This window comes from Megalops cyprinoides, chromosome 1 (assembly GCF_013368585.1).
Source record: "Megalops cyprinoides isolate fMegCyp1 chromosome 1, fMegCyp1.pri, whole genome shotgun sequence".
NCBI classification, from domain to species: Eukaryota; Metazoa; Chordata; class Actinopteri; order Elopiformes; family Megalopidae; genus Megalops; species Megalops cyprinoides.
In genome coordinates this window covers 15,457,735-15,472,130 of record NC_050583.1, presented here as the reverse complement: position 1 = coordinate 15,472,130, position 14,396 = coordinate 15,457,735, and the positions used below count along the sequence as shown (strand labels likewise).

The following is a 14,396-nucleotide window of genomic DNA, read 5'->3' as shown; positions in this document are numbered from 1 at the left end:
GTATATGATGAAGAAGGAAGTTGACCATGATACAGGACTCGGGATACGAGGTGCTGTTGTGACATTTCATCAAACAATGGCATGACCCAGTCCATGTCCAGACACAAACGGAAAAACAATCCAAACCACAAGTATCACAGTCCAGAAAAGATCCTAATTCCACAGCAACACAGGATTTAGAAGGTCCAAACAAAGTGAGGTATCTTTGGTAGTTTTGAAATTGTCCAAAGAATTTTAGAAAAACATACAGAATAACAATTAAAATATTAATCCATGTACAAAAGGTAAAACATGGATTTTTTTTTAAAAAAAGGTGTCTGTGTACTTGGAAAAAAATCAGAATTTAAATTATAACAACATAGCACCTTGAATTACTGTATAACTAGTTTCACAAGTACAAGTAGTGTAGTACAATACAGCAATGACATTCTCTTAAGAACATCCACCAGATTTTGATCCAGTTTTGACAATGTATAGCAATTTTTCCATTCACATTTGACTTAAACCCAAGTGGTCAGATGTAGTGTACATGAGAAAGAGAACTCGCATCATGCATTAAATATTATAGCATGTCACAATGCATACAGTGTGCAAAAGTGTTTAACTTCAAAAAACACAGTGGCCATCATACAGCACGTCTCTGCTGGAATCCAGTTGAAAGCAAGTTTTGGTTAATGCGGGGGCTATACTTAGGACTCATGCAAAGTGCCAGTCAAAAACAATCATGGTGGGACAGAGCCATGTGCCCATGTACAATACACTATATCGTGCAACACAAAATTGACAGAGGCTGTGCAAAATCCTCATCAACTGGGTGAACAAGTCAACGCAAAGGTTGAGGCTATGTAGGTCAAATGTCAGCTTCATATGCAAGTGGTGGGTTCATACTGAAAGTGCACAATTTAAAAAGACCAGGAGTCCTTCTGTGAAACCCCATCATTCTCTAGTCATGCCAACCTTCACGGTAAAGTTAGTCTTCAGAGGCACAATCTTTTTTTCCATTCCCCCACAGGAAAGTGCTGCCACTTACTATGTATTCTGTATGCTTTACTGCTGTATTCGAACCATTTCATAAAGGAAAGGAAATAAAAACGAGCAAAAAATGAAAATACAAATAAAGATGCACAATAACACCATGACAAAGGACAACTAACAGACTAGACCAGACAGCGGTGTTCTTCATTTAAGTGTCAAAGATGGGGAAGAAAAAAATAATAAGGAGAAAAAAAAACCTATGTGACATTTTGCATTTTGTTCAGCAGCATATTACATGTCACTTTAAAAAGGCAGCTACTCAAAAGCAGTTTTAAAAGTGAAACGAATGTCTACAAACACTCTTAAGTATACTAAAGCAAATAAAATGAGACTGTAATTGAACATTTTAAAAAGTGACATCTTGACACAGTGTGCTGTGTATGAATGGGTTTGTGGGTCTACAGCTGAAGCCTAATTTCATGCCAAACGCCTCAACTCTCCAACTTACAAAAATCTCTGGAATGGTGATCTCACCACCACTCAACTCCAAAGAGGAGGCAATCACTCAGATGAGGGCAAATGTACTGTAATGTTTCCACTGACTGTCCCTGAATGCAAAAAATGGGGGGTATAAATAACCAGATTTAAAACAAAGCCTCAAGAATAGGACCGCGTTTCCTCCTGTAAAGTACTTCACGTCTGACACTGTAAACCGATATGCAGGTTGTTTTCTCCTTTAAGGCGACTCCACACTCCAGCAAGCTGTGGAAAAAAAGGAAACACTCGACCCAAGTTACCTTCTTATAACGGGCCTTTCAAACACAGTAAAAAAATATTTACAGTTTAAAAAGACTGATAAAACATACACAGGAAAGACGCGAGATTCTGAGAGAACCGGGCTGTCTGTAATTTATGTGGGATATTACTGCTTATTAATTTGCTGTCTTTTTATAAACAACCCTGGCAGCTTGAGGTGAGTGTGCATGTGTGTTTGTTTTGTGTGTGTGGCCAGCACCACAGTGTCAGTTTCTGCAGAATCACTCTGCCTTTATCAGCATTGAACCTGAAGGGGGAGCCAGTACCATGTCAGGAACACTATGGAAAGAGAGATCAGTGAACACTGACTGACACAGGGTGGCTGCAGAGAGAAAGAGAGAAGTCTAAACGCATTTAGACACTGTCGTGCCGTTCCTACTCACTCTACGCTACCCTCCAACTCATCAACCAATCAATGTCTTTCTCTTGAGTCAACCGCCGTCTTATCTGGGCTGTAGTCGTGAGGCTAGGCCCTTCCTTGCGTAGGTGGACTGCCTCTGCTGGGCCAGGAAGGACTGAGCCTGGCCCGAGGGTCCCGACCGCTCGCCCACAACCTTCTGATGGAGAGCCATGCCCTGAGGGAAAGCAATCAAATGATGCTGGGCTGTGAAAACAGTTAATGCCACCCCCTGGGGTCAAAGTTCACCACACGCAGGGTGTTTCATCAGGCTGTGACTGACGCCACCCTTCTCTAGCCCACAGGCTCGGTCATGCAGGCACACTTACCATATTGTACCATGCACTAATGATGAGTTTCTCCTCCTGCTCATGTCTAGACTTGGACTTCTCGTAATCATGCTGGAGAGAGGGGAAAAAGGGAGATCAGTGAACATTGCCGTCTTCTTTTAGGATGTTAGAAGGGCCTACACAAAGCAGTGAACTCAACAGAGGGAGAGGGGAAGGCAGGTCTTACCTCCAAGTGCTGGATCTTCCGTTCTTTCTCAGTCAGCTGGTTCTTCAGTGTCAGAAGCTCAGGAGACATGGAGGGGGACTGCTGTTTGGGGTCCAGGGTCTTAATCACCTGCATGCCCAATGCACACACAACCACTCATTATCATGGTAGACACACCGAACCTTTCAGCTAATGCAGTGTATCGAAGACCTAGAACACTTTTTACTGAGCCACTGTGCAAACTGGTCAGTCATGAAACTGCAGGTGTCTACTGCATGTGGATTCAGGCGAATGAAGGCTTGGCAGGGAGACCAATGGGGCACCGCTGGCCCTGTTCACTGACCGTGCGCGCCTTCTCCACATAGCGCTTATAGCGCTCCTCCATCTGCTTCATGTCCTCGTCTTTCTTCCTCAAGATCTCCTGCAGCTCATCAATCTTCTTTGCCACTGGTGGATGTCAGCGGAAGAGAGAGGGCAGGACATAAGAAGGAGAAAGGCAATCCTGAATACAGTATAGTCGACAAACCGTGAAACATGGACAAAGCTTATAGCGTATCGGCGCTTACTGTTGCTGTCCACTCTGGGCTCCAGGTCGTCGATGAACTCCTTCTTCTTCTGCAGGTCTGAGTGGGCTTCGTGCAGCTTCTCCCTGGGAAGAAAAGGGTCAGGATTTATATCTGGAGATCGCCTGACACCCCTAGGAATCGACCAGTATCATTCCCAGCCAATGTGAGAGAAGTAATTAACAGAATCAAATACTCACAGATGCTCTTCTAGTTTCTTCTTCAGCAGGGATGACTGCAGGGGCAGACAAAGGAAGTGTGAGGCAGACACTGAGGCACGTGGACATGCAGCAAATATGACAGTAATCAAAGCGGACTGTGAAATCAAACGAGCATGCAGGCAGTGTTGGAACCATACTTACGATAGCCTGCATGTATCAGATGGTGATCAATCGGAAGAAGCAAGGGAGACAGAGACAGCAGGCATTAATGCTCATTTCCACAGCACACCGGTTAAGACTTCCCACGCAGGGAAGCCAATCACAAACCACAGCCACATGCATCCCTGAGAAGTCATGTGAGAAGGGGGGTTTACACCACAGCCCACAGGGCCGCGGGGGTGGGGTTTCTGCAGCTTCTAAAAGGTGCCTTTCAACTGATCAGCTGATTCAGAGAAGCCCCCTCCGGCCCTGCAGGCTTGCATTATACGCCTGCGCAGATTCTGATGAACATCAATCGTTTTAATTTATCATCCGTGATCCTGATTTGGGATGAGAATCATTAACCTTGCCATTTTGAAAGAGTTATTAAAGAGTTAGTCAGTAGGATTTGAAATGGTTGAGACAGTGTTGCACTGATTTTCTTTTCTTGGGCCCCCGTCACAAGGTCGAGTGACGACCCCCCCGGAGGCTCTATGGGGGTCAGCAGGCCGCACACTCGACACTCACATCCTCAGCTTTGCTGCCCTGTTCCTGTAAGGCCTTCTGTAGCTCCTCCACCTGAGCACGCAGCTCTGAGATCTGCTGCTGGTTCAGCCTGGAGACAGAGGACACACGGAGAGAATGTTCACGTGTGTGAAAATGAGGGTGGAAGGGGAAAACGGGCCTCTGAGGGGATCCTTACACTCTAAGGATACAGCTCTAGAGAGAGCCACACCTGGATGGCTTTCCAAATTTTTTGGTTTGCAGCACAAATTCACATCTGAATATCAATTAGTGTTTAATTTTCTGAACTGAATTTAATCTAGTTTCCACATTATTTGAGTCAAACACTGATAGCGTTAAATAAATTTTGCCATTTTAATCAATTTCATTATGGTTTTCCTTAATGATCCTCAACAACCTACTTTTTGTTCAGTGACTGAATGCAGCTACTGTAAAGTCCAAATTATGCTGGCAAAAGAAATATTTGCAATTTCCCTCTGAGGAAGTCATTTTAACAACTCGTTTTGAAAACTTGAGAATTGTCCAATTCATCGATGCATCTCAGCATTTACAGACAATTCATTTGAACACTATTATTTCAACTGTTTTAAATTCTTAATCATGTGTATGTTGTATAGCCTCACTGAAGGCATTGCTCAGTCCTTTCAGCATTTTGAATACAGTTCATATAAAAATGTAAATGTATTACCTGTCTGAGCCACAATTTTTTAAACTGCTTCACCTACATTACCATTTGTGATACAATACCATCTAGTTCTACCTGGGTGCCCCAAAAATTCCAAATCGCTCACCACTGTCACGTACTGTTTCAGTCCCAGAATGCATCCCACAATACAAGCTCCAACTGCTACCTCAGACCCACTGGTACATTGTCCTCCCACACATATACACATGCAAGCATACAACACATGTAGTGTCAGTATAATCTGGCACTCTGCTGTCCAGTCCAGCCCACACAAACACCACTCTCTCAACTAGTACAAGCTGCATACTCAGAGACACGGACGCCTGTCCAACACGCGTACATCACAGCGCGCACACACACACACACTTTGGCGTGATACACACAGCCAATGCTCAACAATGGCACCGTCCTCTCTGTGCCAGGAGTCCAAATCATGCGTTCAGATGCGGACATGCGCGCACACACGCACCTGTTCTGGGTCTCCAGAACGTTGTGGCTACGCTGGGACTCCTCCAGCTGGCTCTGCAGCTGCACCAGCTGCTGCCTGTAGCTCTCCTCCTGCACACAAAGCATCCTGTTCTCACTCTGCAGACGCACCATCGTCTCCCTGGGAGACGGCGCCGAGGGAACGGTTGCCGTGACAGGGAATAAAGAACAGAGGGGGCCAACAGGTAAATACACGGAGAAGTGAATTTAATTCATGGACTTCCATTCCAATTCTCACAGTATTTGGTACTCCCTAGATTCAGCATTTTAATGGTTAAGGCAACAATCTGATTTAAAGACATAAATAAATAGAGCAAGCTGTCCAGAGACAATCAGACTAGTCATACTGCTTGAGTACTTTCAGTTCCACACCAGATACCCAGTGCCAGTTATAATTAGTGGTAAAACAATGAATAGTTACACATAATTGCACTATAATCACACTCTGTACCCCGAGACTCACTTGAACTCTGTGGGCATGATTTCAGAGGCCAGGTTTCCCACTGTGCCAGAATCGTCATCACACAGACCTCCTACAGGGGGAGATATAGAGCATGACACCTCAGTCAGAGGGGGCCCACACAGACAATGCAACATATGCATTCAATTTCATCCCTTTACACACATAGACCATTGTGTATTCAGATTTATTTTGTTACGGAAGGCCACACAGGGAAACAGGAAATCACTGAAATACCCTCATATCCCCTCATTGGAGGAGACTCTTATCCAAGCCAATGGGCTCACCTGCTTGGCTGAGGCACTTCTGGTGTACCTGGGCACAGCGGAGCTCCTCGTTGGTTTCTCGCAGTGTGTCCCTCTCAGAGATCAGGCGCTGCCGATGCATCACACACACGTCACCATTTCAGCCCAAACTCCCAGACTCAACCAACAGCGGCCATTCAAAGACTGTAGCAGTACTGTCCTTTCCTCAGTTCTTCAGTTCTATCGCTATGACAGGCTGGCACACATAGTAATCTCTGTATGCGAGTCGATGGTGCCATGATAAGACAGCACAATCCCAGATACATCAAGATCTATGCTCATGGTAAGATGGGTCTTAACAGCTCCTAGCTGGTCCAGGCAGGCTGATATGAGGGCCCTGCTGCCTGACAGTTGCATAGATACAGAGATACATCTGGATTCAGGAATCCCGAAACATTTTAATGTAATTAAATCTAAGACCACACCCTGCAAATAGAATTTTATTTAACTTTCAAGTCTAGTTCAAATTCAGCTTTGCACCATTTTTATTGTAATATAACATATGGAACTGTTTTAATCCTCCCAATACCAACGTTGTGAATATGGCAACAGACCCCCCCGGCTCTTTCTTTCTCTCTCCCTCTCTCTCTCTCTCTCACCTCCTTTTCCTTCAGAAGGGCCTCATACTTGTCGTGGAGATTCTTGTACTCAAACTGCCACTTCTCTGCCTTCATCGCCTCTGACGAGTGTTTGGTGTGGAGCTCATGGACCTGCAGGGCAGAGAGCAGACAGGGGAACAGAACAACACATTCAGATGCTGTCAGCTGACACGGACCGCAGTCTCCATCTGACCCATTTCAGACTGTCTCCTATCTGCCTCCACACATTTACTCACTCACATCCGCTGCTCCTGAGTCTAGCACAGACGTGGATCCTCAGTCTCTTCACTGCACCTTACATCATATCTCACTCCTCAGCGGTCTCTCTAACCCCCTTCCGCAAACTACTGAAACTTGTTGTGCCATGGTTGGTCATGCAAAACGTCTAATATTGCTCCATATATGGCTTTTGCTTCTGTTGTACTCTGCCTCACTTGTAAGTCGCTTTGGATAAAATCGTCGGCCGAATGAATAAACGTTAATGTAACGTAAATGTAACCTGTCTCTTGTAGGTGTCCAGCTGTGTGCGGACGGCGTTGGCGCGCCGCAGCTCCTCCTCCAGCTCGCAGGTGCGCTGCATGTAGACGGTGTTCCGCTCCTCCAGCAGCCGCACCTGCCTGCGCAGGTCTCCCAGGTCCTCCAGCTTGCGCTTGTAGTTCTCCACCAGTGCCTCCAGCCGGCTCACCCGGTCCGAGGAGTGCCTGGATGGGGGGAGCACGACAAGAGGGGTGGATTAAAAGGGCCAGGGAGGCTCGGGAGGACCCGCAACACGCCGTTTGCACTTCAAGGCCCCGGGGACAATCTCACGGCACGGAGAGATTACAGAATGACAAACCAACAACGCGTCAATAGCGCGCCGGTCCCCCTCCCTCTCGGCCGCGCCCCTTACGCACCGCAGGATGTCCATCTCGTCCTTGAGCGTCTGCGCCTCCTGGGCCAGGCTGGTCAGCTCCTCGTTGCGCTGCTGCAGCTCAGAGACCTCGCGCTCCAGTATCTCCGCACGCACACGCATGTCGTCCTTGGCATTCTCTAGCCTACGGACAAGAGGTTTGCAGATGCTGGCTCACAAGCTCTGTGTAGCACAGACTGTTGAGCTGTCACATGCTCTGTGCAGTAGACACAGTAATAGACTACTGCAGAGCTGCGAGCTGTGTACAGCACTGAACGGTTTGTGCGGTACAGGGTGTAGTGTTCTGTATGCCATGTGTGTCGTACAGGGTGTAGTATTCAGTACACCATGTGTATAGTACAGGGTGTAGTATTCTGTATGCCGTGTGTGTCATACAGGGTGTAGTATTCAATACACCATGTGTATAGTACAGGGTGTAGTATTCTGTACGCCGTGTGTGTCATACAGGGTGTAGTATTCAGTACTCCATGTGTATAGTACAGGGTGTAGTGTTCTGTATGCCGTGTGTGTCGTACAGGGTGTAGTATTCAGTACACCGTGTGTGTTGTACAGGCTCTGACATTCTGTATGTCATGTGTGTCGCACAGGGGGTAGTATTCTGAATGCTGTGTGTGTATTACAGGCTGTGATATTCTGTATGTCGTATATGTGGTACGTGCTGTGGTATTCTGCATGTTCTCTGTGCAGTACAGGTGTGCTGTCCAGAGCCGCACCTGAAGTTCTCCTCCTGCAGCTGCTCCATCTGGCTCTGCAGCAACAGGAGCTTCTTTCCGGTGATGGTGGAGGAGGCGTCCAGCGGGTCGCAGCGGCTCAGCCTCTCCTTCAGGGTGCGCACCTCCGTCTGGAGCGCCGTCTTCTCCTCCATGATCGCGGACACCTGAGGGGCCAGACGGACACAGCACCGGGTGCAGTCAGGAACACAGCAAGCAGAAACGGAGAGGAAGACACACGGACGAGTGGCAATGGACAGGGAGAGAGACACAACTGGAACATAATGGAGAGAGAGAGAGAGAGAGAGAGAGAGAGGGAGAGAAGTGGACAAAGAGACGTAGAAAACATGCCTTTCTGAGGCCTATAAACAAAAGGAATTGAAAAGTATGTCAGCTGCAGTTTGTCGTGGCTGGCATCCACTGTCTGAATATCGCTGTTGTGTTAGAGCAGGCAGAGGTCACACGCAGACTGACCCTTTTGTTGAAGCAATTAGTAGAGACGATGAGACTGGGACAAATTCCACCTCAGTCAGCAACAATGCACACGTGACAGATGACATCATGCTCAAAAAGTTACAGATTTACCAAAGTCATATCTGAAAGTTCTGTTTGGGAGGCTTAACATGGCCGGAATGAGAGCAGCCTTAACCTTATTTAACAGACTCTCCCACCCATGTACGGAGCCAACATGCTTTGCTTTTCACCTGATCTTTGAATGAACTTTATTGAAAAGAAGGTACAGAGATGACTATGCCAATAAAGGTCAGAGAGAGGACAGAGGAAGGCATGGGTTTCACATGCAAGGATGCTCAGTTTGTGTGTCAACGGCTGCTCTATGTGCGGGATTAGGCAAGCTGGCGTTCAACTGTATTGAGAGCATTACTTACCTGCCGGACATTATTGCAGCCTGAAACCTCCACAGCCCTACACTGAACAACTTCACAGGACAAACGGTTTGCTTTAGCATCACACAAGTCACAAACCAAAGGAGCTCAAATCTGACAAACGCAAACTGGTACCGAAACAAAAAAAGATCAAGACCAAGGTCATTTTTCCAACAATTACATGATGAAAATCAAACATATGCATGTGTTGGAAATGTATATGGGAACAAACAGTTCCCCATATGCAGTGATATTCGGCAAGGTTAGCAGGGAAGGCAGTAGCATCGGACTCAGGCACACTGATCAGCTGATTGATTGGCCGATCAGAGTTCAGGGTTGCAGGTCCACACGCTGAGCATGCACCAACCCCTCTGACCTCGCGATCACCTCTCGCTTCTCACCTGGTGCTCCAGCTCACGGCAGCGTCCGCTCAAGTCCTCCTTCTCCTCCGCCTCTTCACTGAGGAAATAGTATTTCCGAGACTGGCGGGAGAGGCAGAGAGACACATGAGATGGAGCATTAGACAGGGAGAGAGAGATCCAGAGGTGGATGAATGGGTGAAGAGAGAAAGAGGAAGCAGGGATCAAACACCACAGGTGACATCATAACACGATACAACAGTCTACTCAACAAATGCAAAGAGCTATAGCCATGTCCATACTCAGCGCTTTCCACTCAACTGCACAGAAAGATGAGGATCCTATTCCAGGCTCACCTGATAGTCAAAGTCTCCATAACTCTCAGGGCTTCCTGGTTCTGTAGTCTCTTTAGTCAGAAGCTAAAACACAACAGTAGAAATAAACATTATAACATCTAAAGGCCAATAAAACACTGAACATTTCCTTTCTTGCTTGACCCTTAATAACACTTTTCAGATTTTGTAATGTTTCATCAACAACAACAAAAAATCCCATGCCAAGTCCTCTTAATTCCTTTGCGCATACTTCAACAAACCCGCATGACGAGCTCAGAGGGCTCCTCAGAAACGACAGCGTGATCTGCGGCCGATTATGCAGAAGATTCTCACCTCTTGAATGGCAGTCATGACAACGTGCTGGACAGACTCCTCCAGGGTCATAATCTGCTGGATGTGCTCTGCGGGACAAGGACAGCCGTGACACAACCTGCGTCCCCAACCGCACACCGTCGCACCCTCCCCTGGCCCACAGCACACGCAGCGCCGATGACGACCTCTTTAGTTCCACTAACTCCCCCCAACAAAGGGGTACTGTTTTGTTTTGAGATACAACAAAGCTGAGGTTGGCTTTACTGCCAACGTCCAGGACCTTTACTATGCACTGATGTCGTTTCCTGCTGACCGCTGCGAATTCAGCAGAGAGCCACCCGCCACAGGATTTGTAGGTAGGCACAGCAAGCAGCCCCCGCTATCCCATCTCACCTTGCTTCTTCTCACAGCTGACCGCGCAGCCCAGCACCAGCTGCACCAGTTTGCCGAGCTCCGCCACATCTCCCATCTCCCCAATCAGGCTGACGTCTGGCAGGTGCTCATCTGACACCTGGTGGCCCAACACCTGCACAGACAACAGAGAGGGGACAGCTAAGATGCCAGCTAAAAGCATTCAGCAGGACCCTTACGTGAGCACACATTAAACATTTTTCTGTGGTAACGGCTGCTCCAGAGGAGCTCCATGCAGCCAGAGACATGAAGGGAGAATTGTCGAGAAACACTACTCACATCATGGTAATACTCCAGCATACTCTGAAGAATCTTCTTCAAGTTGCTCACCTGGAGAGACATTGACTAAAGATTTACCATCTGAAATGCTCTTAAATGAAATTTTGACTAAACAAGAGAAAGTCCCAAGCGACAAGGCCTTGTCCGTTTGCTATGTGGCTGTTCATCTCCTCCTTGTACCTTCAGTCGCCAGTTGGCCCCACTCTCCTCCTTGATTCTGCCCAGCCATGTCTCATTGAACCAGGAGGAGTCTCTAGAGGGCAAGAATGAGACAGTAAAGAGAACAATTTGTGAGTAATTACTCTCCACACTGAATCCAGTGACTGCCACTGTCCGTCCGTCCGTCCCCCCCACCCCGTCCCCCGCCCCCCCCCTTGAAATGACAGCAATGTCCACTGGAGGGTGACAAACACAAAGCCATCACACAGAGGTAAGGCTGCAATTAGTCTGCTCTCTGGAAATGAGAGCAGTTTACAGACAGCATTATTAGGTTACAACAGCCTTCACAAAACACTCTTTTTACGATGCTGATGAACTGGTGCTTCCCGAGCGAATACCCCTCTAACATAACAGTTTTTCCTCTAACTACCAAAAGAAACCTATAAAGCTTTCACTGTGTACAAGCTCATCCATTTCAATAAAATCTGCAGCTCACTAAGTGGACTGCTTAAAAGTTACAGGGATCTGGTTTGTGTCTGAAAAAATACAAAGGGGGGGGGGGGGGGGGGGGTCAAAGCCTGCAAAAGATCTGCGTGTATGGAGACAACGGCATACCTACATATTCAAATAAATTCTTCACATACAATGATACAATATGCAAATGAAATTCATATGCGTGCATTCAACTGCCTGTGTACCAAACCTTCGACACAATGACTTGTAGTAAAACAGTAGTAAAAAAAAGCATAAATATGTGCAAGTATTCACTTCTACATAAGTGGATGAAGATGTGCATAGTGTTTTGCTCATAAACTTATTTTTTCATGTAAACTGGGCATGCCTGAGCTGTATTTTACAAAGTGCACTTTCAGCAGTACGTGAGAGGAAACCTCTTCAAAACTGGAGAAGGGGCTGTTTACAAGGAATTACTGCTAATTTGGCCAAATGACTGCAACATGACTGGAGATGAGCGGCACAGCCCAAGGACACCATGACTTCAATTTCTATCATCTAAGACACACTGACGACAAGGCATTTTAGTTTTTGTTGCCATTTTCAAAGAATGCGCAAAGCAGAGGCCTGGAGGATAATCTCTTGCAGGCTGGAAGATGCCCCCAAGGTTTCTGTGTTCCCTTTACATTAGCAAGACCTCGGAGGAAAAAAAACTGATGACTAGACATCTGGATCCAGATAATGAACTCCATTACAAAACTAAAACCTCTTTGGGCCACAGCTACAGGAGCTTTAAATGCTTCAATGCTTTCAGATAACAAAGGACTAAGACATAGGTGAAATCCATCATGTTGACAAGAGGTCTGGACTGTCCAGTAAGATCTCTGGTGTTCAGAATTGAATTACCTAATCCTAACTGAAGATTTTGGAGAAAAAAAAATGGAGCCTTTTATTCAGACTTCATTTGCTGTTCTATGGGCCTCTCAATCTACACTTGACCATTCCATCTCTCTACATTCCACTACACTCCAGCACTCCTAAATCGCATGCGCACTCCCCGTTTGATTCATCATGTTTATATCAGCCCCCCAGACTCTAGGCTTACATTTTATGCAGCACATGGGCGATGGCCACTCCACTGGTCAGGTCCTGCTTGCTGGTGCAGGAAGGCACCTGAAACGTCTTCAGCTGAGAGGTCAACAGGGAGAAGAGCGCAGAGAAGGAAGGACAGCAGAGAATTTGATTAAGAACGTGAGAACAGTAAAAAGCATTACTGTAAAGTCAGTTGAGCGGTGATGTATGCACGGACGGACAAGCAATGGGTGACCACATGTGACGTTAGATGCAAAATTTAATTCAATCATCTCAGATACATCCCGCAATCGAACTACTTAGCTAACTACTTATAGTAACGTGCTCCTCCTCACTAAAAAAGCAACTTAGAAAAATAAATAGCCATCATCGCTGGTTTAGCCAGACAAAAGCCAAAATATATGTTTTTCCTACTTTGTTCTGTTAGCTACTACCTACCTACATGAAAAAGACACCAAACCATCTTAACATTGTTGTCTTCCCAAGCAACGTAGCAACAAAACACATTTATAAATAGCTTAGAAGCTATTGATAGCCAGCTACTTGAATTAGTTCCACACTAACGTTAGCAAGATCATGGTTGCATGTTGGAAGTGGGGAAAAAGCTAGCTAATCTTATGAGGTGGAAATGAGTTAAAATTACAAAACTTTCGCTAGTAAAGCAAGCTACTCCATGAGGGGAACTCCTGAATTCAAGTTTTGTCAACGTCGTCTCAGAACACAAAGTTTAGCGTTGCTTCTCGTTGGTTCAACTGTCAGAAATACGCTAACGTTAATCCACTGGCATTGCCACCTGTTCCTAAAATCTTGTGTAGCAGTGTAGCGAAAACGGCCGGAAGGGCCGTTTCTATTCCGCATAGTTGCACTGGTATTTCATAGAAGATTAAACTTACCCAGCTTAGCAATGAGTCGCATAGCTCTGCTTTATCAAGACTCATTGTGATTCGTCTCTGCGAAATATACTGCTAGCTACTATGCTAGCCAGCTACTTTGGTTGCGAGTTTGTTTTCCGTGCTAACTAGCTCAGACCAAGAAGAATGGCCTCCCCTTGCGTAATTTAATGCCGCGTACTTGTGCTAAAGCCCGCAGGACAAGGTGAGCGCTGGAGAGTTTTGGGCATGATTTGTGGCTCTTGATTGGATCTTATCACCATGGTCCTCTTGACCTCGTTTTGTGGTTAGATCGCAGTACCACAGTCGAAATCTCGCGTTTTTCCTTCGTCAGTAAACAAACTGCGGCCTTTGTACAATGGGAGTCACTATAGCAACGGATTGGAAGAAGGTGGCTATCTCATCGCCTGTGTAAAATTCAAATGGTCAAATTAGTGAGAAGACGCTTGCTTTCCCGCTATATAAATCCGTGACAATTTAGTCGTCGACGTCAGAATACTAATGAAGGTTTATGTTTTGTTTGTTATTGAACATTCTGTTGTATGCGTTGTATACCGCTAAATGTATAGCAATTCAGTACAATTATTTAATTAACTGTCATGTCTGTTAAATTCATGACTAATGTATTTCATTAAGCAATAACTAAGTAAGAGTTTTACCAATGGCTATAAAATATTATAATATCCAAAATATTTTTGAAAGCTGCAACGTTACATTTTACTTCCTGCATCCTAGGTAAACGTACACATAATTCCAGTATACGTGTAGACGTTCTGCCAGCACTGTATTCTGCCAATACATGGAAGTGATCATTGAAACAGGTTTCATGAAATATTCTGGGGGCATCAAGGAATAACATGACAAATTCTGAAGCTGTACATTACCATACAATTCAAAAATGGGTGTTTTGTGTGGTTAATAGACCTTATGGTCAATT

The 14,396-nt window shown here is 45.9% G+C and overlaps 1 protein-coding gene across 2 annotated transcripts; it reads right to left on the bottom strand.

Annotated features, from left to right (window-relative positions):
- Window positions 1-320: 320 nt before the first annotated feature.
- LOC118778046 (protein Hook homolog 2-like) lies at window positions 321-13,770 on the bottom strand. Of its 2 annotated transcripts, XM_036529365.1 has the most exons (23): window positions 13,463-13,770; window positions 12,583-12,665; window positions 11,046-11,118; window positions 10,866-10,916; window positions 10,569-10,701; window positions 10,197-10,264; window positions 9,885-9,947; window positions 9,571-9,651; window positions 8,289-8,452; window positions 7,559-7,699; window positions 7,165-7,366; window positions 6,666-6,776; window positions 6,049-6,136; window positions 5,765-5,834; window positions 5,285-5,422; window positions 4,134-4,221; window positions 3,609-3,614; window positions 3,447-3,481; window positions 3,250-3,332; window positions 3,027-3,130; window positions 2,705-2,812; window positions 2,518-2,589; window positions 321-2,366 (listed from the first exon to the last, which is right to left on the bottom strand). In XM_036529365.1, the coding sequence occupies exons 1-23, from the start codon at window positions 13,505-13,507 to the stop codon at window positions 2,235-2,237; spliced, it is 2,139 nt and encodes a 712-aa protein (XP_036385258.1). In that variant the 5' UTR covers window positions 13,508-13,770; the 3' UTR covers window positions 321-2,234. The 2 variants fall into 2 exon arrangements, with proteins under 2 accessions (XP_036385258.1, XP_036385266.1); XM_036529373.1 differs by lacking the exon at window positions 3,609-3,614.
- Between the last annotated feature and the right edge of the window lie 626 nt (window positions 13,771-14,396).

Coding starts and splice junctions, on each gene's coding strand:
- LOC118778046 (XM_036529365.1), bottom strand. CDS start 13,507: ATGAGTCTTGATAAAGCAGAGCTATGCGACTCATTGCTAAGCTGG. Junction 10,265..10,568: donor CAGCTGTGAGAAGAAGCAAG/GTGAGATGGGAT, acceptor CTTGTCCCGCAG/AGCACATCCAGCAGATTATG. Junction 3,131..3,249: donor GCCCAGAGTGGACAGCAACA/GTAAGCGCCGAT, acceptor GACATCCACCAG/TGGCAAAGAAGATTGATGAG.